We start from the raw sequence: 26,533 nt of genomic DNA on the forward strand, positions 1-26,533 counted from the left end.
AATTATCTCTATTAAGACATGTTTAATGTGTGTTTTGAATCAACTAAACTTTACAGCACTTCACAGAAACCCTGTCGCCGACTAGTGTTTTGGAGGTGTAACTGCAGAGTGACACAGACACACCACCACACAAGTAAAAATGCTCACAACGGTGTAGGCGATGTGCGTAGGCGATGTGCGTAGGCGACGTGCGTAGACTACGGCGTAGGGTCTGCCACACAAGTATAAATCCTGCTTAACTGGTTTACAAATGGTCATTTTGTGGGTGAAGTATTCCTTTAGGAGGAAGTAGACAGAAATAGAAATTTTGTTCATGAAGCACTAAGATTTTATTTTCATGCATTAAAAATAAGATTTGTTTATCATCATACTTGAGAAAGACAGTGTTGTGGAGAAATAGACATCATTTATGACCATTTTATTTCTAACATACCTTAGCTACAAAACATTATTAATGGTCTGATAATAAATGTTTTGTTTCAAATGTTTTTGGAGGACAATCACATTTATTTACATCAGTGTATGTCTCTGCCATATTCTTCTGCACTGTACCTGTGAAGCCTGAGAAATCTTTCGCATTTTCTCAGTCTCCCTCTGCTGATACATGCTCTCTCCATCCTTGGTCCTGTCGATGCTCCAGCCCATTGCCAGCATACACTTCAGGGACTCTCTAATTGGCCATCTGTAAATCTCTTTCTCCTGAAGCACACAGACAGAAATAGGGAACAAGGACTACAGCCCCGAAGCCTCAATCTCTTCAGCGTTACCCTCCTTCACAAATCTCACATTCACCATTTTGTACCTTCTCTGTCAGGGCTTTGTAGACTCTGAGCTGAGGGTGAATCTTGGCCTTCTCATCCACACAGTCTCCAAATTTCCATCCCAGCAGCACCTGAGGCACAAGCACAGAGGGATGTACAAGGGTGAAAGCAATGTTCATTGCCTTCACAGTCCCCTAAGGACGCGATTTATTATTTGAAAGACTGGGCAAGAGATTAAGTACGCATAACACATTAAAGAGTCATGGTACATTCAGTTCTTGCTGTTCTCAGCTCTCGCTAAATTTTTTGACAGATGCAACAATGCAGGCTAAGCAGTTGGCACAAAAGAAAGCAGGGGCCTTCTACAGCCGAGACGAGCACAATTATTGTCAGCATGCCCAGAGGATCCCTTCCAACAGAAAGGAAGCATTACCAACAGAAACAATGCTGTGATATTGGAAAAAAACAATAGCAAGATATTGATTTGAATTGATTTTTTTCACTTCGATATGGCTGCTTCTCTGCAGCTTTTGCGTGCAGTATTTCTTTTCAGACATTTTAAGTGCCCTCTCTTTTCCTTACAACACCCATGACTTGTTCCAAGTCGAATACTGTTCAATTTAATCGCCATTTCCGCAAGTGAAAGCTCTTATCTTTGGCCTTACCTTCTCTGCTGACCACTTCTCATGGCAGTGCTCTGCGTATTTGTTGGCAAAGTGCTCCAGCTTCTCTGGAAGAGCAATGCTGGGAAAAAATGCAACAATTACTCAACTTCTGCATTAAAATGCATGTTACCGAATTTATGCACAGTCATGCATGCCATCAATTCTATGATATAGTAAGACAAGCTGATACTATATATCTTATTGACGTCTGGCTCCGGCACAGCTTACTTAGCAGCATTGATGGGTTTGGGGTCAAAGTTGCCCTGAGCATCTACAGAAACAGGCTTCTCCACAGTGGTACTAATGGAGGCGTCCACGTAGTCCGGTGGCAAAGCTCCAGCTATGGCACTGAGGCAAGGCATGGCCATCTTGAACAGCTCTGCATCATATTTCTGCATGGTGAGAGACAGGAAACAACAATTAAAATCTAAGTATAGTTGTGTAAATTGTCTTCTTATTTAACAAACACAATTAATGACCAGCTGTTCATTTAAGGTGGGACTTAAATAAAGCTACACAGCCACTCCAGTGAAAGTGTAACAGTGCAGTGGGACCAGGAGAGGAGACGTTAATGAAGAATTATTCTAAAAGCTGGAGAACCAGCGCGCTAGAGGCTTTGGATCAATGACAGCTGTCCAGTTATTGATGTTTTCAGGCCGGCCCTTTGCACAGCCTCCTTTCATGAGTAGGCATTTAGTGAGATGCGCTGAGTTCAGCCCTCTGCATCACAAACAGACCTCAAGATGTTTGTGCCAACGAGTCCCTCGAATACATACATGGTAATTACCTCCGCTAAGGAGGTTATGTTTTCGCCAGCGTTGGTCTGTTTGTCTGTTTGTTTGTCTGCAAAATAACTCAAAAAAGTTATGAACGGATTTTGATGAAATTTTCAGGAAAGGTAGATAATGGGACAAGGAACAGATGATAAAATTTTGGTGGTGATCGGTTGAAGCAAAGTGGATAAAATAATAAAATAGCGCTAAATAGCACTGTGTATTCACCGAGTTGTAGAATAAACTCATTCCATGACCAGACGTGCGCCACCGGTTGGCAGTGGCGAGTAGGCCTACTTGGGCTCGTCAGGAATACATAAAGTCTATCGTCTGACTGAATGGGGGTTTTCCTGACTCAATGACACGGTATGTACAAGACGCTGCTGTTGATTAAAACTGCCTCCCAACTTGATGTTTTGGCCATGCATATGCTTAAACAAAATAGTGCTAAATAGAGTTTTCATAGTCAATCTGTAAGGGAACGTTTCAGAAAGTTAGATTCATTCCATGACCAGACGTGCGCCACCGGTTGGCAGAGGCAAGCATGCTAGGCTCCCTGCAATATCAAAAATAATATCACAAAATAAATACACCACAGTGTCTCCATGGTGAAGGCATATATAACCTAATAATGATAGTGATGCAAATAACCTAATTGTGATGCAGGCTGCAAAATCTGATGCAGAGGGGGAGGGAATATCACCTACTTGGCGGAGGTCTGCACTCTGAGTGCTTTTCTAGTTAAGACTGTAATGACTTAGGGGACTTTAACTGTTTATGGCTTTTGTAGTCAATTTGTGGCATTATAATCTCTTATATCATTTCTTACATCTATTATATCTCTTACAAAATGCTTTTTTAGATAAAGTAGATGTCAGCCTTTTGCCAAATACATGTTAATGTAGCATGAAGTCACAACAGAGAGGTTAAGTCACTCCCTTCCGGTCAGTGTTGCCAACTTGGCGACTTTCTTGCTAGATTTAGCGACTTTTAAGACCCTCTTAGCGACGTTATTTCTAAAAAAAAAGCGACTAGCGATAAATATAATGAGACCATCTGAGAAGAGAGAATTTCTGTCTTCTGTCATCAGCGTGGGGTCTGGCCTGTCTCTCCTTGTGCTCGCCACGGGAGTTCAGTTGTACTGATGTTGTTTCTATGGTAACATTTACACCCATGCTCTCTGGATTTACACACAACCTAAGTGGTGCACTATAGCATCAGCACCAAAGCTCCCATGCCATTCAAATACTTTATTTTGGATTTCTCTATTCAATCTAATACAGCAAAGTTTTTTAATGCTTGTAGTAATGCGCAATGATGTCATAAAAATGAGCACATGACATCATCCGGCGACTTTCAGTGACCATTCCAGCTAGTGCTAGCTACTGTCATTGGAAAATAGTTGGCAACACAGCTCCTGGTGTCTCCCATGGGACCTTATCTCAGAAAATATGTGTGGTAATCAATGGCAGGGAGACATTTTCTTTTATTATGTTTAAGTAGTGCCCTTAATTACACATATGATGTTCATAAATTTAAATGAAAGTCAAGAAAGTCGCAGTTTATTGTAGGTTGTCCTAGCACCATTAAGTTTTGGGGGAAACCAATAAATGAACTACATCTCTCGTCTCGCAAAATAAATGTCACCAACACCAGCTAGATACCTGGCTCGGTAATTTAGATCCATGCATTAATGATGTTTTATCCTGTGGCTCCTCCTCCTCTTATTATCAGCCGGGAAGCGAAAGACGACCTGTTGTTAGCGTGAGTACATCCCAGTACACAACACAGTGGCATCGTAGCTTCAGCAAGAGTTAAAGGTATCACATTACCTCAGCAACATGTGTTGGAGTTTTCTGTTTGTGTTCCTTGTTTCATGTTATTCATTCGTGTTTAATCTGCTTCCTGTTTTATTTTCATAGATTCTCTCCTCATGTGTCATGTCTGATTTTACTTCCTGTCTTTATGTGTTTTCCCGCCTGTTTTCTGTCACACCTGTCTCGTTAGTCCTTCCCTGTTCCCAGAGTCTTCCCTTCACACCTGTTCTGTATTAGTAAACCCTTGTTGGTTGCCAATCCCCATGTCCCTCCTTTTGCCTGCGTCCTCCTACTCCAGCTGTGTCTCGTTATTATGATTCGTTTTCTGTGCATATACCTGTGTGTTTGCCTTTGTTCCTAGTCAGTTTGCCTGTGTTCTTGGTGTCGTTCCCTGTTCCGTTTCCTTCCTGGTGTCTTGTGTTCTGTTCAGATTTTTTACCTGAGTTCATCAAATTATCCTGGTTGGTTTTCAGTTTAGTTTTGGATCTTCTTTTGTTTGGACTTTCAGTTTCCTGCCTGTTCTGGATGATTTGTATAAGCTTTATTAAAGGAAATGGCCACTTTAAAATGAAAATACAGACAGTACTTACTGACCCTCATGCCGACAAGAAGTCCAGTCTAGTTTTTGAATCCACAAAACTCGTTCGGTGTATCGGACCATAACAGCTAGACGGATTTTTTCATGCACTTGAAGTGCATGGAACCCACGTCCAAAATCATTTTGAAAATGTAATAAAACTCTGCTAATGCATTTCAAAAACGTCAGAAAGGCTCGTCCGTCGTAATCCAAGTGCCCTGAAGCCATGGCATGCAAAATTGACTTTAAAAGACATAATTTCACGAGACTCAAGAACAAGAACATCTCTGAATGTTCTCGAGTCTCGCGCAAGTTGCTATGTAAACATAGCACGCCTACAAGCTAACTGACCACGGTGAGAAATTATGCTATTAAGGTAGATTAAAAAACTACTCTAGACTTCTTGTCCGTATGACGGTGAGTAGGTACTGTCTGTATTTTCATTCTAAAGTGGTCATTTCCTTTAAAGCTCGCTTTTTGTTAAACCTTAAACCTGCCTCTTGCTCTGCATTTGGGTCCTTCCTGAACTGATTCCTGACAATACTTCAACAGTTGTACAACAAACTGTGACTTTCTTGACTTGCAAAATTTAAAAAAAAATTAAAAACATCACATGTAATTCAAGGTGCTTTTCAAAAACCTCATCATTGACTACAGTCCACATTTTTTACGAGGTCAAATGGAAGTCCACTGGACAGGGAAGGACTTCATCTTTCTATAAAATTGCAAATAAAAATGAAAAAAGATGGAGTGACCCCTCACCCTCTGGGACAGAGAATCAAACACTCCCCAGAAGATTTTCTTGGTGAGCAGCAGTTCATCTTCAGACGCTGTTCCGTAGCTGCCCCAGCCTGACGGGAGGCAGTAGTACTTCCAGTTCTGCTCGTAGTGGTTGGTAAGCAGCTGGAGGACACACACAGGGCAAAGGTCAAGACAAGCAGAGTAATAAATATACAGAATTTAGCAGCCTGTACAAATGCTCAAGACTCACTGGCAGTGGGCCATGCATGTATCGCTAATATGAAAGGAAATCAGACTCAGCACAAATGAAATCCAAATGTGCACATGAAGGTAAAGAGGAATCGTGTGAACCATCTCACAGGCCAGTCACAACCTATTACATCTACAGTATTTCTCTGGTGTGTTCCAGACGGATTGAGTGGAGCAGTGGAGCCAACAAGCCTGTAATCACACAGTCCAATACTTCATCCCCTTGTTTTCCCTCCTGCAGCTGCCCACTTCCTCCACAGCAGATGATTAATACCGTGGGTGTTAGAAATGTGCACCTCTGAGTGTGTGTGTGTGTGTGTCTGAGGGCAGAGGTGTATGCCAGTGATATTACATTAAAGGTGCACCTGCAATAGAGCTGGTGGAAATTAGTTGTTGTGTACCTCCCCACCAAGCTGACAATCTAATTAACCAAGGTAACAAAGCAGCAACCACACAGACAAAAACAAAAGTTAGATTATGTAGAAAGTAAAGGCAAACAGATAATGAGGCAGACGGGAAACAACTAAAGCTGAGGCATGCGAGCCGACCAACATGCAGAAGAGATAAAGGCAAGACACAGGATAGCAAAGGAATTTTAAAAAATGAGAGAAGTGAAGAAATTGTTGCCCACTCTGAGAGGCATCTTGCAGTAATCAGTCAGCAAGGGCACATCAAAGACGAGGCGGCGCAGGAGCTGCTGCAGCATGGAGGGACGAAGGTGCCTGCAGAATAAGGTAAGAGAGAGATAAGAGTGCTGCTGCTGCCCTGAGCTGCCTTTAACCACAGCGTCTTCAGACACTGACCACTTTTTTCACACTGATTTAGAGGGATATTTAGGAAACCTGGCCCTGAGCTCGGATAGAGTTTTTGTTAGAAAGCAGATAAAATGTACTGTTGATCTTTTGCTGTTCCTGCCAGCTGAGATACCACAAGTGTTTGGTGAAGTCAAAAAGAAAAACCTCGAAAACTTTTAACTGTACTAATACAAAGTTTCCTCAGCTCCTTACTTGCAGACAGCCAGCAGGCACTCCTCTATGGCGTCTCTCTGGGCCTTGGTGAGTGACCGGCCCTTAGAAAGGCGGTAGATGGTGTGCAGAGTGGAGTCGATGAGGGTGGCGTGGTGCTCGGTGCCGGCAAACAGAGGGGCGCAGCGGGTGAGGAGTGGGAGCATGGCGGAGCCGATGTAACGGTTCATGGCCAGGGCGGTCTCTGTCGTACACAGACCCTCCTGTGGGAAGAACGGGTCACAGGTCATACAACATGTGGCAGTGGGGACATTATTTAATTTAAAGTGAGACTATGTAATCTCAGAAAGACCAAATAACACATTCTCCCTCTGAGAAAAGAAACGGTTCTTGTTGCTAGATGATTTGCTGCACTTGTATGGCGTTTTTCTAGTCTTGTGACAACTCAAAGTGCTTTTACATTGCATGTCACATTCACCCATTCACACACACAGTCACACACTAATTGCCGAGGCTACCATACAAGGTGCCACCTGCTACTCAATAACCATTCAAACACACACCAATGGAGCAGCCATCAGGAGCAATTTGAGGTTCAGGATCTTGCCCAAGGATACTTTGACATGCAGATTGGAGGAGCCAGGGATCGAACTGCCGATCTTTCAATTAGTGGAAGACCTGTTCTAACTCTGATCCAAAGTCGCCCAACTTTCTGACTCTCTCCCTCTCTCTCTGTCTCTCTCTCACTCTCTCTACTTCGGCTACCCTTAAAGGAGCTGTATACAACATTCAGGGCATTTCTATGATTGACATTCCAAGCCAGGATTGTTCTCAACAGAGTTCAAACAGTGCTAACATCAGCAACAGTACTGACAGAGCTAAAGGTGTTAACCTTAGGGGGGACCGGACAACGCTGGCATTGTTAGCATCCATAACTGCCTGTAACCACTGTATGAGCGCATGCAGCGCAATCGGCTTGTTAGTTGGATACACACACAGGGACCGATTACTAAAACAACAAACAAAGAAACTGAGATAACAACACCCAAAGAGGTAGTGTGGCTTCATTCTCTGCTCAGGACACCATTACTCCACTATATCTTTATATAGCAAATAGTTGTTTGCTGCCACATTAATGCTCTGAATGTCAGAACCTTTAAACTATGTTTTAGAATTTACAATTATCTTGTAATGGTTACTTGTGGGCTACTTGTTACAGTGACAACTGTTCAACAAAAGTGACAAAGTTTTGCTCTAAAACAAAAGACTACATTTGATGATCATTTTCAAAGAATACAGTTTGAATAAACAAATTATCTGGTTAACAGGTTTGCAAATCATGTAAGCAAGCCAAGCTAAAGAAAGCATGGGACTATTACAACCACACACAACACTTGAAAAGATTCCCAAATACCAGACCATCACACATGCTGCATCGATTAAATTAGCATGAGTACAGTCTCTGTCAGTGTGAACAGCTCTGCCTGATGGCAGAGATGATATTCTTAGCTTTCTGCCACAGTAACACTGTTGACCAGGACAGACACGTCTACAGCAAAAGAAAAAAGCCTCTCCTTGCTGTCTAGGCCCTAACATTACTGCACTGCACACATCTAACACACACACTGGGAATCGGCTCATAAAATAGCTGACTTCACTGCAGGCCAGGTGCTCAGAATGACTTTCACTCCCTTGTGTGCTGCTGCGCTTTAAATAAACGTTTTATCATATTATGTGATGATGGATTCATTTTAGCCACAAGTCTGCACACTATGGATCTGAGAGCTTAGAGCTGAGCGAGCTGTCAGCTCCATAAACATTTAGTTGATAAATAAGAGTACAGAACAATTAAATGAATCAGCCAAAGAGCAACTTGAACCATGGCTTAATGAGGAGCTCCTCATTAGTATAAAGGGTTGCCCAATATTATTGATCATGAAACTCCTTGATGAAGTTCATGTTACATTCATTACTCCTGTGTTGTTGTCAGCTTAACCCACCGTATCCAGAGAGGTAGCAGCCCTCAGGTCAGGAAGAAAGCCCACTTCCAGCAGGTGAAGCAGAAAGCTCTGGTCCTCGATACCATACACCCTGTCCAAAAACAGCACCATGGGGGCCTTGTGGTCCGGACAGAAGCAGGCGGACATGTCTGGCTCAGTCACCGACCCATCTGAGAGAGATTGAGACAGGGAGAGAAAGGCACAACATGTAGAGTAAACCACTCAGGTGTGAATCAGTGAAATACCCAGAGAACAGCCCACAGTGCATAATGGCAAGTCTTTTCTGATTAGGGGACTCGTGTGTATTCATTAGGTGGCATGCAGCAGCATGCGGATGAGAGTTTTCTGGTGCTGGAGCCACGGCCTGCTGTCTTCGCTCTTGGCCTGCCGACAGAGCTCGTGTGTGTGGCGGTGCTCTGGGCAGCAAATTTAAAAGGCGAGTCTTGCCATGCTTATGCAGATCAATCAATAGAGCAAGACAGCTCGCTATAGAAATGATCTGGCTTACTCAGAGCTATGGGAGTGTGCAGTAAAGCGTTGTGCTGATTAAAAAGGCATGAGCAGTGAAATGTAATCAATAACCTTCCGCCTTGCTCTGAATGTGCAGAGTTTCATAAACCATTGTACCTTTACATGAGCTAGACATCCTGTAGTAGCATGCAAATGTGTCCTCTGATGGAGGGATAATGCCCCGATCAGACAGAGTGCTTTTGCAGCTTAAATTGCTAGTAGGCACCTACTGAATCACCTGTCCTTAGCTTAACTGCTATTTTGCTGTGAAGTAAACACCCAGATCTGTTGCATACAAATCTGACACTTGCTCCAACTGTGATTGACGGTGAGAGGCTGTATGTTGGTCACAGGGAAATGGAGAACTGTGTGGGTACATGAGACCCTCAGAAAGAGGAGAAGGAAGAGGGAGAACCTCCAGGCGGTCCAGGAGCTTCACCTGGACGATGGTTGGGTCAAGGCCTATTTTAGGATGAGTTGGGAACAGTTTGACAATTTGCTGTCAATCATTGGGTCTAACTAAGGTTGGTGAAACATTTAAAACATTGTTGAGGCTCTAATTTGTTCGGTTATGTCTTCAAGCTTGCCTAGGGTGGAAGTGAGCTAACTTTAGCGCAAAACAAACCACGAACGCTACTACCTTTTGTCATCCCCACTACAGAGGGCCTGTTTCAACTTTTTTCAACTTAAGGGCATTTAAGGTGCTCCTGCAAAAACATGAGGTGCTCAGCAACACAAAAGTAGCCAGCAAAATGCTTCACTCTCATTGAAGACCCTTTTAAAAAGCCACTCCGAGCTGCTAAAACGCGCTCTGATCTGAGCCTAAAGGTGTGCAGTATGCCACTGTGTGTTATGAGAGTGAACATCCTGACCAGTACCTTTGTTGGTGATGGGCATCTTGAGCGGTATGCTAATAATTCCCACAAGATCTTCCGTAGGCACCAAAGAGCGCAGGATAGCACGAATCCGCAGAGCTTCACCTTTCCCCTTGTTGATGAGCTGAAGAAGAGAAAAATAGTGAAAACCTGTGCGAGAAAAACAACTAATAAATTCACAATTTCCATCAAACGTACATGCATCTCTGGAGCGCAGCGCCCCAACAGGTCGATGAGCGCAGAGTAGAAGGACATGATGGCATTGCCCATGTGCACCACCTCCTCCTCATCGTCGCCATCAGCAGATCTAACGGTGGGAAAAGCGAAGAGTTGAGGAAAAGCAGAAAAGGAAAAAAGAGAACAACAAAGCTAATCTTAAGGGTAAGTCCTCAGTATTGATTTGATCGGTTTTGCTTACACATCAGAGCTGACTCCATGCACAGAGCCCGGCAGGTCAAGAGCCGGCGTCTCAGAGATCTTGATGGCTTCCTTCATGGCAGCCAGCAGGCCATTCCCTCCCTCCCCCCTCAGGGCAGGTCCGAAACACTCTGGACGACGGATGAGCAGCTTGACCACGACGCTGGAGTTCTCCTCCACGCTCTCGCCTGGAAAACACATAATTATACATAAAAGAACATACATAATGTCAGCAAGAAAATACAGCAGCTCTTACATAAACACACCACTATCTCTAAGCTTCTATAGACTTTGCCTTGAGCAGCTGAACTGTATCTCTTTGAATAGAGATACAGTAAAATAATAAATAGAAAGAAAGAAAGAAAGACTGAATGATAACTGCAGTCATACCGTTGACAAAGACAGCAAACCGCAAGAAGGAAAGGTAACGCTCCCCCTCAATGGGGTTCCAGCCGATGTCTGGGTAACCTTTAGACAGGAGCATTGGACAACTCTGGAGACCACAGCCTGCTAGGTAGGTCACCACCTTCGAGTGAGGTACATACATAACAACACATGTAGATTAATACTTTCATTGACACTGTCTTTACATCAAGCAGATAAACAGCATGAAGGCAGGAGTCTCACCTTGTCTAGATCAGGTTCCTCTAGTGCCAGAGCCAGGCCGTTGTTATCCATCACAGAGGAAGCGGCCACATCTAGAGGGGTGGAGCCCCTCATAGCTGGTGAAGCTACAACACAGAGGACTCTTTAGACTCAACCATTAACTCTATTGTATGTCATATTAGCTTGTGCAAACAGCAGGGGGTGGTGTTGCCAAAATATCACTGGTAGCTGATCTGCCAACAGCTGGTTAGTGTTAAAGGAAAGTTTCCTCTATCAGTCTGCTTTTATCTAGGTTCCACAGGGTCTATGGGAACCAGTTTATGTAGCGATGTGCATAAACATATAAATACTGTGGTTAGAGCTTGGATATTTTTATATTTTTAAGATTTCAACCTTTGATTTTGGATTTGCTTTTACTGTTACATAACTCCTGTCACCTGTTTGATGAGCAATCTGACGTGTGTGTATGTGTGTTTGTGCGTTTTTGACTGGGTGCATGTGTGTGTGCAGCCAGGGGAGACACTCTCCCGCCCCAGTGGGGTGCTCTCTGAGACTGTGGCACCGCCATCTTCTAACAGAATGGGAGATGAGACGCTCTCTCTTCGCTGACAGATTCTCGGCGCTCTGACTCACAATTAAACACACGTCTTCGGAGGTGCGAGGCTAATATATGTGAGCTCACAGGCGCAGAACAAGTCCGATGATGGCAAAAGGGTGACTACAGTGCATCGCCCATACTAATGAGAACACTGGCTGTTTGTCTTTCATCCGTCCCAGAGGTGGTTTTACAGGTGTGTTTGACCACTGACAAGCGTGAAACTACACCGTAAGCCCAATAACATTACAACCTTTGCTCCTAGCACTTAACCCTTTACCTTCCGTTTTGCAAGTTCACATTGAGGGTAAGGGTGTCCTGATTCTAGAGGGGTGGGGTAAAGGGTTAGGGATACACGGCCCTTTAAACAAAGCTTTTTCTGAGGTTTAACACTAAACAGAGAGTACTGCAACCCAAAGATGTATTTTCTTCATTAATAAAGATTTAAAAACTATGTCAACCATCATAATATCTTAGTTTAATGTCGATACAATGTATTGTGGTCCTTTTCTTTACAACAAGCATAACAACTACTAGTAGTATGCTAATGTCAAGGTAGCTAGCTAGCTTACACTACATTGTCGTTGCTGATTTGTGCATGACAGTTGCATTTTGACATATTTTCACGTCGCATTCCCCCTTTGATGACATATGACACGTGAAATGTAGCTACAGTCTCCTCCAATATCAGTGCAGACTAGCAGGGTAGGAGGACGAGATGCAATAACAAAAGCCTACAGAAAACCGCTAGCACAGGTGCACCATTAAGAAAGGCAAACCAGGCAAATGTTAAAATTGGGGAAAAGGGGTCCCTGATGGCCACTCCTATAGGCACATTTTCCAATGACAACTATAAAACCCTTAAAACTCCCATAAAGGCGCTATATAGTGCACCTCTGCTGCCCCAAAGCACCCCTAGAGAGAAAAAGAGAAGAGAAAGAGACAGAGAGAGAGAGTGTGTGTGTGTGTGTGTGTGTGTGTGTGTGTGTGTGTGTGTGTGTGTGTGTGTGTTTGTGTGTGTGCCTGTGATGATGACAGTGAGGCTGCAGCGACCAGAGCAGAAAGTATGAAGCTAAACATAGCACTGCTATGTGTGGACAGTTCAGGCTATTTTCAGTGAATCAATGCTACAACTCCTCAAGACCCGAGCCAAGTCCCCATGACTTGCTTGTCACTAAAGTGAAGAAGTTTAGCCCCAAAGTTAGAGAGCGAAGTTAGCTTCCCACTGGACCCTGACCAGGCTCACTTGGGCTCACCTTGTTAAGATGGACCAGCTATTCTCACTTAAGTGACAGAGACATCGAGAGGTGTACCCACCCAGGCCCACGCTGCTATTCTCCAGCAGGTAGCTGAGGTGGTCGAACATGGCTTTCTGGTTCTGACGGCTGATGCGGCAGAAGTAGCACAGGAAGCGACAGCAGCTGGCCACCATCTTGGGGAAGGCGATTTCCTGTGGAATGGCACAAGGACTAAGTAGGGTTGTAGACAGTTGTTAAATCACCACAAAGACAAAGCGTAGGTGTCCAAAATATTTCTCGGACATCCGTCTTATGTATTGTAAACCTGCATTTTTTCCTAATGACACTTGTATACACGTCTAAATCTCTAGACTCAAGTGTTCTTCGACACAGCGTGATGTTGATTTTGTGAATTATTGTCTCATTTAGAGTAAAATAGACGATAAAGTAAGGTATGCTTTAGGATGTGGCAACCTTGTGATTGACAAGGCACCACCATGGCGAGCTGAAGCAATGTGTGTCCTCCCCAGCTCCATCATCTCGTCCAAATATGGTCACTTGCGGCGCCAAAAAAAACAAGATGGCAGCCAAAATGCCGACTTTGAGGCTTCAGGATGGTAGTCCACACACCAATGGGTGGTGTCATGGTGGCTACATCCACTTCTTTCATACAGTATGTTATGAAACAAACAAACAAAAAACAGTGATTTGCCAACAAATAGTTTTGGAGAGGTTGTTGCTTTATTTTGGGGCGCTGAGTTTATTGTAATGACTTTCTGCCGGCTTGTATCTATAATGTCTCCCGCATGTCTTCGTTGCTAATTAACGTCTAAAGGCCTGACACCTTCACACGCTGCCAGCCAGCCTCACTCTGCCCTTTCTGCCCTCCAACCCAGACTCTGGTGCTGTCAGCCTGAGGAGAGAGCCCACCTACTGGGACCACGTCTTCATTAATGCGCACTCGCAAATGATAACACACAAAACTGGACTAAAACACAAACTTTCTCAGTGAGCAACATTAATTTTGGCGAGGTGATACGGTGAGCCCTGTGGGTGCCTCTTTAACGGCCTGTGGAGGCCGACAGAGATATAGAGGAAGATATTGTTTAACCTGGGAGTTGTGTCCTCCGAGTACATTGACCATGACCTCCATAACAGTCTCGTGCATGCCCAGTATTCTCATTAGGTTGGGGTGCTGGTAGAAGACTTTGTTGTTCATGATGTCCCTGGAGAAGAGAAAAGACGCAATGGTTACATTCACTCAAAAGTTGAGCTTATATCTCAAACATGTTTAACACGAGTAAAGTTCCTCTGAGGAGACCACAACCTACCCAAGTCCATCAATCATGAGCTTCTCTTCCTCTTTCCCCATACGAACAGACAGCAGAGATCTGATCTGACCGAGGGCGGCCAGGAGGTTGATGGTGTCCTGGACCGAGGCAGCACTGATGGTGTAGGTCTTCCTCATGGCCCGGAGGAGCTCCCCGATGCTGTCATACTGCCTCCTCAGTAGGCTGAACATCTTGCGGACCAGCTCTGAATCCAGGATGTGACACTCCTGAGCCCAGCTGACCATCGTCTGAGAGATCAACTCCTTCAGATTAGCTGGGAAGGAAGTTGGGTAAAGATGATTGATAGGTTTCCTCATAGAAAGAGCTTTTTTCATGGCAATTAGTGTATTTTCTACAAACTTTCAAATGGATATTTAATTGACTTAAAATGTCTTAAACATGTTCTTGTGACCATTTAAACAAGTGAATCACCTCTGACTGAAGACTGACTACACTCTGGGTTAGATATAGTGTCTCCAACTTATGTGTTTTTCTTTTTTGCAACAGCAAGCCTTTGCATGAAATGCTGAAATGGCACTCCAGTTATTACCTACAATTTCACAAACGTAGCAGACATTGAGATGTCCTGACAACTGGTTCAAAAACACTGGATCTTGCACTTCCAATGCAACTCATGACATGAAAAATCACTGGGATGGCCCTTTATCATTATACATTACGTCATAGCAGTTAACACTTAAATGTGATTTATTTTATGGACTCAACATTGTTTTTTGCTAGTCACACATTATTTACTGTAGCATGTTTACACTGCATAAATTAAACAAAGCGGCTAAGAAACTTTTTACATCTCATAGCTTAAGTATTACGTTATGTCTTTTTTTTCTTACTTATCATTAGTTAACGTCGATAGGTCTCCGGACAGAACAGCACTTTTGAATTTCAGCCTGCCTGCACGTTTTTTCAGACTAACATTGTTGAAGCTGTGGTGAGAAGTTAGCAGGATGAGATGCCCGACCAGGCAGGTAACGTAACGTTTTGTCTCGTAATAGCATCTACACATGGCATGTGCTCAGTCTGTTGTCCTGTGTTTTCTCCAACGTACCCTAAAGATGACAATATGGATCGATGTTTTCACTTTGTATCGATGATACTGGATCGTTAATCATGGAATCAATATATCGATGCAGATCAATGGATCGTTAAACCCCTAATTTTTCCTCTTTCCTATTTGGACTCTGCACAGAGGAGGGTCGCCTTGTGCAGGAGCACCTGCGCCTCCCCCACTGTGATCTCTTCCTCACCTCTCGGGTTCTTCTCTCTGCTCCCAGTTTGGCTCTATGAACCCCACCATCTGCTTGCAGCAGACAAACCGGACTTTTTCCGTCACGGCAGAGGACGCGAGAGCCTGCCTGATGATTCTGGTTCGTAACTGAGAGAGTAATGTTAGACTGTTTTACCTATGTACAAGCAAGTAAGCTAATGTCCCTGGAAACGATGCTGATGAAAGCAGCAAGAGTGACTCAAAGCAGTAAAGATTTGGGCAATAAAAAGAAAACGAGCTGAAAGACGCTAAATGCTCAGTAGAGAGGAACTGCAGAGCTGGATAATAATTCTCTGCAGGTTCATCGATACAAATGAGCTCAGTGACATGACACACAGCCATGTGATCAATTGTTACGATGAAAATATTGATTAGTGCAGCTTTAATGTTGCACAGTAAATATAGTGTAGTATCCTCCTACGCTATGCTGCTTTCAGCTGCCATCAAAGCTACATCATTACTATAAACTTATAATATAGATTATAACAACAACAACAAAGGTTTGGGGTGGCTGTGGACGTATTAATTGTAAATGGGGATATTGGCTTTTCTAATTTTCATTAGTGAGATGAGATTTGCCTTTAAAATAGCAGAGAAAGATTTACTTCGACAGCAAAGTGCCCGCTGCATTGTCTTGTAATCCCTACTGCGTATCATTGGTCGTAAGAGGAAAATACACTGCAACCCTCCTCCATTAACTGAGGTCACACCGAGGCACCTCTCCCTTAAACACACACACACACACGCAACACAAAGCTCTATTAGACTGACGTTAAAAGGTCCTCTGCTCGACTGGGTGCTCCTTTTATTCCCAAACTGGCTCTGTGATGCAAATAAGACCTTGAGCACACACACAAAAAGACACATAGCTGCTTCAAAGTCTTTCGCGTGGCTTAAGTCAAGCTAATACGACTGCACACATGTATTCGTCACCTCTATGAGCCCCAGCTTCTAAAGGAGAGGCAATCAGCTGTGTTTTAATGATGTCAGAATTTTTTCTGTTCTCTTGGAAAACAAACATTCATTCATGAAAAGGCACATTTTCAGCAGAGCGGAGAGGAAACCCTGTTATGTAACGGAGTACGCAGGGGAAGTAGACACGGTATTAATAGTTCTGTACAGTACAATATTTTGCTTCTGTGGTTAAAGTGAGACATTTGTTTGGACAGCTCGTATGTGGGTTACCCTTAAGGCTTCATTAAGGCTGGATCAATACGGAGTGTGGGTGCTGGTGTGCACATAAATTTGTGAGTCTGGGGTATGAATACACACAGGAGAGAAAGACGTCAATTAAACAACTCAGAACCATAAAATATTGAGCCATTTATACGCCATTGATTTTCTTAAAAGTATTGCAATTAGGTGATTGTGTTTTTAAGACCCCTGTGTCTGTTTGGTTGATTACATCTGTTGTTTTCCCAAAGACTATTTGACGCAAGGCTGTCAATCACTGCAAGTGTGTGTGTGTGTGTGATGGGTGGGAAGCCAGCAGAATGTCACAGTCAGCGGTAACCGATCCTGCCACCGAGAGTCGCGTGGGTGTCGGAGAAAGGGCAGAAGCACCAGCTTGCTCCAAAATGAGAAGCGACATTTCTTCCTCTCAGCCAAGATGCTTCACAACACCTGACTCTCATTCTGTCACACTATCAAACATGCCCGCTCGTTCCATCCCTCTCTGTTTTGCTCTTGAATACACCCCTCCAGCACTCTGCCCTCACTACACCCAAACAAACAAATCGGACCGGTGCAGTGTTACGCTGATGGGAGCCAGCGGTTTTTCATGATGTGAGGGTTCACACACAATCCCCTGTGCGCTCACACACACTTGTGCGAGGCAAGTCATCATGTCTGAGCATTAAATGCTTCTGGTGGATAAACCATTCATCAGAGGAGGAAAACGACTTCTGCGCTCCTCTTACTTCATCCCCGTGAAATAATGGCAAAGACGACGGCGCCTTTTGTATCTTCGGGCTCTCACTGTGCAAAGAGGAGAAGTTATAGCTGCAGTAACAGCGCGGGATATATCATGTCATTTTCACTCTGGCCATCCTCCTGCCTCCTGGCAAACCTTCCTCTCATATAAGATTTTATTTTGGTTTTTCAACATATATACCAACTGTCACATACACTCCTCACACACTGTGCCCACAAAAATATACATCTGATTCCAAACAAAATAGGACAAATCATAAACTGTATCAACATGACCAAACATAATATATACTAAGCAAACGAGTTCAGTGGTTTGTGACCAAATATCTGCGAAACACTTCCATTGAGGGTGTCTACAGGTATCAGACAGTTAAATGTAATGCTTCTTAAGACCTTCTGAAGACAACTTTTAACCAAATTTAGGACAGATATTTGGACAAATGTTTTCAGGCTTCACTTACTTAAGCATGGCAGGTAAACACTGCAGATAAGTAGTATATATATGGTCTTGTGAAGAGGTAAGTGTGATATAGGAATATGGTTATTAGAGTGAGATAAGTCAATCTACATTTTGCCAACAGGTAGGTGCAAGTATGAAGTAAAATGACAGTATCATAGTTTTTAAAGATTTATAACACTTGAAATATGGACTTTTACATAGAAATGCTTCAATAATTTTCATAAAAAGAAATTTAAAAAAAAGGATAATGAAATTAGATAGAATGTTTGTAGTAGTGAAGACCTCACAAATTTAAATATACGACCATTTACAGGCCTTATGGTTGTAACATTGAATTTAATACATTTGAAGACTGTTTAAGGAGCTGTAGACACCCTGGCATCAGCCTCTGCTGTACATGGGGTTTTGTGCTAACTAGCATTATGTTAGCATGCTAACTAAAATGATAAACATTGCAAACATTATCTGCTAAGAATCGGCACATTTGCAGCATTGTCAGCCTGAGCATGTTAGCATTCTGATGCTAGCAATTAGCTCTGAGTACAGAGCATCTGGTTTGGCTTGTCGACTCTTTGTGTTATTGTACATCCTGTGTTTGGTTGTCAAACATGAATCAAAATATTTTTTTAAATTCTTTTCATGAGCTTAATTTTATATTTACTGGTAAAGCAACTTTCATTGTTTCTCAGAGGCTTTTGGGAAGCTTTGGAAACATGACCTGCTCTCAGCCATCCTTATCTTTTCCTTGTCTTTTGCCAATAACTATGGAAAAATGTCTGTTTTGTTTGGAATGGTGATTGCAAAAAAGTTTATCTTGCAAGTGCAGAAAGTGGACTCTGTACCCCAGTGTTTTCAAACTTTTTGTGCCAAAAGAAAGGGCAAAGGACAAGCCAAAATCTCAAGGCACACCTGTATTGATATCTGAGCATAACAGCTTCTATAACATGTGTCATTACTCTTATCATGACATGAGACAATAAAATTAGGGAAACCTTAGTACCTGTCTAAGGTTTCCCTAATTTCCCTAAATTTATTTATTTTCCCTAAGTTTTTTTTTTTTTTATCTTTTCTTTAGGTGGTAGCTTGTCCTCCCTGGTGGTTTTTTTTATAATTTGCTCCGTACAATAAAGCGATCCATTGTCCCACTCACGGCTTTCTCCTTTTAAATGTTATCATCCCTCACACTGGCTCCCAATCAGGGCTTTTGATGTGTCACACACTTGTAAATCCTACGCATAAACAGCAACAAATAGGTTCCCTGTGAAGGTTTTTTAAATTAAATCAAATTACATTTTTTAGCCAAAGTTTGCCTCTTTTTCGGAAATGAGCGTAAAAATTAATTCATAACTTTTCAAATAGTCCCAGTTGAATATTGCCATAATGATGTGTGGTTATTACAAAACGGCACACCGTGTGAGAACCACTGCTGTGCCCACATATGAGCTGTGGTTGAGACCATGATTATAATAAAGATAGAGGAGGTGTTTTCGATAAGACCTGGGGCCCTGTAATGAAATTCTTCCAGAGTAATGCTGTGTTCACATGGAATCTGACAGACGTGAGACGGCAAAGAGGATATCATGTTAGTGGACGGGAGCAGGACGGTATAATGAGGTGAGGCCAGCAGGCAATATCAGCGATGGTAACAGTAGAAGGCTTTGCTGTTCAAGGTAAAAATATTTTAGCTTCCTGTCGTCCTCCGTGACGGAATTTACAACACACATCTACACACTTTTGTACTTTGCTATGTATTTCATTTAACTATGATTGTTTTTGTTCATATTTTTGTCCTTCTCTCAAAAAATAATAAACACATATTCTAAGAAAGCCAGACATTACATCTTAATGTACTTCACCAAAGCCACTGGAAGGAAAAAAGATGAACAAACATGGCCTCTGTATCAAGCTTCAACACCAACGTACAGTATATATAATCTCAAAATGATTCAAAGAAGAAACACTTTCGGCAGATAAGAGAATTCGCCCGCAGAGATTGTAAATTATTCCACTCCCTTCTCTTGCTTTCTGACGCCTCTAGCTGCCACAGAAGTCGATGTGACGCTCCTGAACTGCAGCTGCCATCACACACCAGCCTTCTAATCAATCAGCCCGTACACATCAGCCTGCAGAGACCGCCGCCACCAAAGCACTCTTTTAAGGGAAATACAAACTCCTCTATTTTCATCCAGCCTTGCTCCTTGGAGATCAGCGTGGCGGTCTTATGTGCTCCACGTCAGGGTCACACCAAATCCCCGCGGAGAGATTGCCTTTCAGCATCACATATTTCAGCCCAAATTTATCCATGTGCAACTTGGCCACTTCCTGTTGCCAGCATTGCTTTTAAGAATAGACAGGGGATGGTATGGTGTTGGTCAATTTCTTAGAGGGGGTTTCAGAAGCAATAAAATACCCTGACTCACATTGGTTAGTCTCTATCTAGGTAATTAAAAACACACGTCTTGTTTTATAGCCAGAGCAGGGTAATTCTCAGAAAAGGTTATAAATAAGAGAAAGCTGCTGCCATAAATAGACACTCACACTAATAAATAAAACCCAAACAGTGAGAGCAGTTTCACAAAACACACGCTGCTGTCCATATTGAAGACCAACACAACAAGCAGACTGCGTTTGCTACCAGTTAAGTCATAACTTGCAATCATCCACTTGATTGGTCCCTCACACAGAGTGCTACTTGAGATAGAAAATTAGATACAGCTTGTTCTGCATTTATACTGTTGTGGCACCGCGGTTATTGAGTATTGTGATTGAAATGTTTTTTTGTTCCGGTGTGTGTGTTCACGATTGTGCCACCAGGCCCGTGCATGTCCCTATGTGTCTGTGGGTTTAATCAGGTGAAGGATTTGGTTTTATCACCGATGTTTTTTCCTTTCATCGCTCCTCTCTCATCTCCCCGGAGCGGCAGACGGAAGACGCTCTTCACTCCAGAGCCTCTCCTCCACACCGGCTCCATATTACCATAACGAAATTGAAAAGAAATTGAAATGGAAATGACTGCCACCCGGTGACTCAGTCCACATGACACTGGCAGACAAACAGAGGCAAGACCGAGGGTGCTGGAGCTGCAGTACAGGAGCTCCTGCTTTTAATTCTCGTCTCCCTCTAAGCTAAGAACACGGAGAGAGAGAGAGACCGTACAGAAAGAAGTGAAAACACCATAAACAAGCAGAATTCAGCAGAGAGTAAAGTGATAACTTGTGTGTAAGAGCTTGTGCTTTTATGGGAAAATAACAAATATTGCTCAGGCAGTATAGCAAGAGAACAACTTCAATGTCAAAAACATTTTTCTTGGCAAGTTTTGGAGACATGGACTCAGAAATAAAATCTTATGAAGAGAAAAAGTTTCCTAAAACTTTAAAGCTTCAGAGTGTAGAATTTAGTGGCATCTATTGCCAGAAATGGTGTATAATATTCTTAACTGTGTTTTCATTAGTTAACAATCACCTGAAACTAAGCATTGTTATTTTTGTTAGCTTAGAATGAGCTGTTTATGTCTGTGCCCTCTTCCACAGAGTCCGCCATGTTGTTCTACAGTAGGGGTGTGCCATATCATCTCATTCACAATAATACCGGTATAATTTTTATTATCATATGAAAAATTCATATCGTGATACTCGCGATATTTCGACTTGCTGACATATTGATGTCATACTGTTACCCACGTCAACAACAAGCATGACTGTAAGCTAAATTATTACAGACTCCTTGGTGGTTCTAAAAAGAGGAGCAGCCTCAGTAGTGTGGAATAAACTGTGGCGTCCTGAATGTTTCATGAACAGCCCCGGACTTCTCAGACTCTTTTACCACTCAGAGGGAACTCAGGCAGCGGCTCCTCTGGCAGCAGCACGTCTCTCCCTCTCCTCTCTCGCCGTGCACACACAGGAGTTGGTGTCGTCAAGTGATTTTGTGATAAACCTTTGGTAATCTAAACTTTCGTACCACTTGCCGCTCGACAAAAAAGTACATATATGTGAATGTGTGATAGTTATCATAGCATAACTTCCTGACACAGGTCACAGCGTGATGATTAGAGGAGAGATGGGAGAGCATAAAGGTCCAGGTGAGAAAAAAAACAACTCAATCAATTATAGCTGCTGCGCAGCGATGGGTCGGGTCCGGGCATTTTTAGGCAATTCTGAGCAACAAGCAGAAGAATTGGAAGACATTTAGGAATTTAGCAACACAATCAGGCTTTTGCATCAGCTGAGGCTTGAACTCACAACCTCTGAGACTAAGAATCAATTTCTATCTCACTGAGCTAATTAGTCAGTGACAATTCATGTGTAGCTCCACAAATTGACTAAGCCAGACATGCAGGTTTAGCAGCTGTCCATGCATGGAAAAGCAGATTTCAAACCACTGTAAAAAAATTCAGTTATCGAAACAAAAATCTGAAAATAAACATATTGCAACTAGAGAGCATGGAGATGTTGGTAATTTATTTTAAGAATGATTCATTTGCTTCATAAGTGAAAAACTGATGTTTAACTAGTTGAGCTATGTGCAAAGTGAGAAGCCTCAGATGGTTTCACACTGAAGTATTGACACTGGATCTTTGTGCAAAGTTTGTTTTTTTTAAGCATGAGAAGGCAGATTTTCTAGCAGAAAAAAGACTTGAAGATGCTGCACAGTGATCAGTCACGCTCAGGCAATTTTAAGTAATAAGCTGGAGCACAAGAAGATGTTTACATTACAATGTGGATTCTGCACCAGTTGAGGCTCAAACCCGCAACCTCTGGAACATAAGACGTCATCTACCGCGCTGAGCTAATTGGCAAATAGCAACTCAACAGTGACTTCACAAATTAAGTAAGCCATGATTTTGCTAAAAGAAGGAAATCACCTGTTGATTTATATATAAAGATCTCAGGGTACATTTTCTTTTTGTATTTGGGAGCTGTTTAAATGTGTAATTTGTGATAGATTTTATTTTGTTGAACTATTAATATTGTATACAGAATCTGAATCTCACTCTGAGTTAGTGTTGTTGTTTACAAACAAAAAAAATGAGAGATCATTTTTGTCTTATCACTTATTTTTTTGCGATTCTATGTTCTTAAATTAATAATAATAACATATATTTTTGTTATTATTATTACATATTTGTATATAAATATTTAGAAAATAAATGTAATATATATATATATATATAATAATATTTTATTTTTTTCCCTAATTTGTCATATCGTCAAGAATATCGTTATCACAAAAATACCATGAAATATCGTGATATTATTTTAGGGCCATATTGCCCACCCATATTTTACAGTAGCCCAGAATGGACAAACCACACACTGGCTACAGGTAAGGCCATTCACGTGTTTGCATTCTGGGGTTTTTGCGTAGCTGTTCTCTGACACACAATCTGCATACACACTGGACCTTTAATGCTCACTGTTCTTGCTGCTGTTTCAGTATGTAGCTACTATTGGATCAACTTTCTAGAAAATTAATTTAGATCAGAAACTAAATGTGAACATGTGCATGAAAAAGCTTTCACCCACATCCTCCAGTCCAGTCAGAAATGTGTTTGTCACCCGGGTAGACTGATACAGGAGGTTCACTGCAGCTTCGCTAATATTATCAAGCAATAAAAACAGTGACTTCCTCACATGGTGCAGCTTGTTCCTTCTCTGTGGGCTCCTCCGCTTTGTGAGCCTGGCCTTTGATCTTGTTCACCAGCATCATGAGGCGGCCTCTGATCGATGTATCTTGCTCGTATTCATCTTCCTCCATAGGGATCCCTGCACAACACAAACACAAACAGCGCACAGAGCATATTACAGCAATACCTCTGCTCTCCCTGTGGGGTTAGCACATATGTCATGTGTATGATGTGTGGCACTGGATGTGCAGCATCTCCTATTTCTTGGCAAATTTCAAGTTGTTTTTCATTGTTCTGTACGTGGAGGGTGGCGTGGCAGGTCGGCGTTACTGTATGTGGCGTGGCTGAAACTGCCATTAGATTGGTTGTACCACAGAGGGCTGAGCAAGTCAATTATTTATCAAAACATCAAGATGTCAGAGCAATGTGAGAGGCACTGAACTATAACTTCTGTGCCGGGAGATAGAGGGAGATGCAGAGAAGGAAAAAGAATTTCTGAGAGCAATGACTGGAACAATTCAGCTGACAGAAACACACAACTTTATATGTTTTCTATATTTTCTATTAGATTTTCTTCATGTTAATAATTTTCCACCCACGCTGCAAGTTCATGCTGCCTTTGCAAAATGTCTGTCATAAATTCTACAATCAATAGCAGCAATATAAGATGTATCTGCATCAAGTGAAATACAATAATGCATGTTTCATGATAAAGATAAAGCTGCTCATAAATGTTTCTCAAGAGCAGCATCTCACCACAGTGGAGCTGCAGCTGGTTGTGAAAATCATACAGTTCCTCCTGGATGTCTGTCGGACACGGACAGTCCTCGCCCATACTGAAGGTCAGCAGCATGTTGATCTAAAGTATGGAAACACAAGAAATGCATAAACAATGTCTGGTAATTCTTCGTCTCTCTGATCCCTCTCTTCTTTCAACAGCAATCGCATGAACATGATGTGATCTCATTGTCGGATTCACAAGAAAAAACAGCTTAAGTGGCCAATTCTCCCTCGGCACTCACAGACCGAAGGACACTATGACAAGTCATTAAAGTAGCTGTGAAGCACTGAACTCCATCTCCAGCTGTGACCCTAAAGGGCTACTGTATGTGTGTGTGTGTGTGTGCTCGCGCTCATTGGAGCAATGACACCACAGAGAAGAAGGATGAATTCGCCTTGAGGCTTTGTTCAACACGCACAAAAGAGAGTGCTTGCAACATTTGAAGAGAGGACCGGCGCTCGTTCACCCTGGGACCAAAATGAGGGAATTTTTCATGAAGCAAAAACTAAAAAGGGAATCTGAGGATGGGGAGAGAAATTAGCTATGTATGTGGAAAATTACTGGAGTTATGTAACAGCTTCCCCTCTGAATTATCCAGTTTCATGCATCATTTGAAGCAGTGAGCCTCCAGGCTTTCTTTTTGGTCAGTTGTCATAGAGTGATGTGTGCTTTACTGTAAGATCTAACTGATGCACAGCTCCTGGTATCGACTCTCTGTGGCTGGTTTGCACCTTTCGGTCACATGAGCGTCACTGTGGTCACATGGCAGACATGTGAGAGTCGTCAGAATCACCTAAACAGAGGTGCGAATTGTTGTGAAAGTGCCGGGAAAGAGATGTCAGCTGCACCGTAAGTAGGTGGAAAGAGTTGTTACTGTATCATTATTCCCCACAGTGTGGAGCGGCAGTCTAGAGTCTTACCTAAGACTTCATCTTAAAGAAGCAGAAGTACATTTCTCCAGTTGAACATGTACATCTTGTTACACATAAGAGAGTGCATGATGTGGTTTTCATGATAGCGCAGGGTAGATGCTGTTTCAATATCTTTCATTTGTACAATTCTGGCAGGTTAGCATAGATCAGTGGTTATCAAAATGTTTAAACCACAGATGATGATCAGAGCTTTCCTCAGGAGTGTGTGGGAGTGTGCAGACTGTGTTTGATTGACATCTTCCTCACTCTCCAGTGGGCTTTGTTGCACCTGCTGTGGTGGTACAAATGACACCTTTATTTTCATCTTTCTTAGTGGTGCATGGAGTCTGCCCAAGCTCAAACTGAGCAGTGGTTTAATGAGCCAGGATGCGCCAAAACACCGCTCACATTCACACCTACGGACAATTTAGAGTTATCAATTAACCTAGTCCCCAATCTGCATGTCTTTGGACTGTGGGAGGAAGCCAGAGTGCCCAGAGAGAACCCACGCTGACACGGGAAGAACATGCAAACTCCGCACAGAAGGGCTCCCACGCCCAGGATCGAACCGGCAACCCTCTTGCTGTGAGGCGAGACTGCTAACCACCACACCACCGTGCCGCCATGTAGTTATTTCATTCTGTTTAAAATGTAAAAGTTGCTTAAATTTTAAGTATTCACGGGCAAAAAACACCAATGTGACATCATGCCTTGCGTTACTAATATGGAGATGTCAGTGTTTATTGCTTATTTTTTCCATTTTCCATTTCCATTTTATCATATAATATATAGATAAAACATAAAAATGTAGTTATTTAAATGTTGCCTGGTTCCTGATGCAGAAAATGTACAGCTAGCACAACAGACAACTAACCTTTCGCTAAGCCCCGCCCCTTTTTGATGGTCTGTCAAGCTGTCGCAGTAAGCACGGAGCCCACACTGTAACTAACCGCACTCCCTGAAGAAAAATTATCATATTTTTGTAAAAATGAAACAGTGATTCCAGAGAGAAGCAGACAGAGGGGTCTACAGTCTGTGTTTGAAGGATATATCCAGGATGTCAAACTGACTCAGCAGCAACAACAGGTTAAAAAGACAAAGACAGTTAGAAGCTAAAGCCGAACTATAGGCTACAGATCACAGTGTAAAAGTGAACCACCACATCACTGCTGATCGCCACATAGGACAATGAATATAAAGGGAAACTTTGCCCATATTGAACCAGCTGTGTGTCATCACAGTATGTGCGGATGAGCGGTGCTTGGCTTTGCCCCCGTGCTGCTGGACTGCTTCCCTTCACTGGTTCCTGTACAGAAGGGTTAGTCTTTGTTTCACTGTTATAATCATTAAAAAGCAAAAGCAGCATGTGTATACATTCAGTAGGCTATATCTTCAGTAGCTAGCTAGCTAACCTTACGCTT

The 26,533-nt window shown here is 42.6% G+C and overlaps 1 protein-coding gene across 1 annotated transcript in view; it reads right to left on the reverse strand.

Annotated features, from left to right (window-relative positions):
• The window catches only part of LOC126400896 (ryanodine receptor 3-like), a 158,647-nt gene that overhangs the window by 45,751 nt on the left and 86,363 nt on the right, over window positions 1–26,533 (reverse strand). The window contains exons 39-56 of the mRNA XM_050061888.1: window positions 24,177–24,279; window positions 23,428–23,559; window positions 14,121–14,394; window positions 13,901–14,015; window positions 12,869–13,001; window positions 10,978–11,081; window positions 10,741–10,876; window positions 10,352–10,538; window positions 10,132–10,240; window positions 9,937–10,057; window positions 8,549–8,718; window positions 6,591–6,811; window positions 6,215–6,305; window positions 5,356–5,496; window positions 1,655–1,818; window positions 1,427–1,505; window positions 803–892; window positions 553–699 (exon numbers count right to left, since the gene is read on the reverse strand). Of these exons, the coding sequence (XP_049917845.1) occupies window positions 553–699; window positions 803–892; window positions 1,427–1,505; window positions 1,655–1,818; window positions 5,356–5,496; window positions 6,215–6,305; window positions 6,591–6,811; window positions 8,549–8,718; window positions 9,937–10,057; window positions 10,132–10,240; window positions 10,352–10,538; window positions 10,741–10,876; window positions 10,978–11,081; window positions 12,869–13,001; window positions 13,901–14,015; window positions 14,121–14,394; window positions 23,428–23,559; window positions 24,177–24,279 (2,517 nt within the window). The remainder of the gene's footprint in view (window positions 1–552; window positions 700–802; window positions 893–1,426; window positions 1,506–1,654; window positions 1,819–5,355; window positions 5,497–6,214; window positions 6,306–6,590; window positions 6,812–8,548; window positions 8,719–9,936; window positions 10,058–10,131; window positions 10,241–10,351; window positions 10,539–10,740; window positions 10,877–10,977; window positions 11,082–12,868; window positions 13,002–13,900; window positions 14,016–14,120; window positions 14,395–23,427; window positions 23,560–24,176; window positions 24,280–26,533) is intronic.

This window comes from Epinephelus moara, chromosome 14 (genome assembly GCF_006386435.1).
Source record: "Epinephelus moara isolate mb chromosome 14, YSFRI_EMoa_1.0, whole genome shotgun sequence".
NCBI classification, from domain to species: domain Eukaryota; kingdom Metazoa; phylum Chordata; class Actinopteri; order Perciformes; family Serranidae; genus Epinephelus; species Epinephelus moara.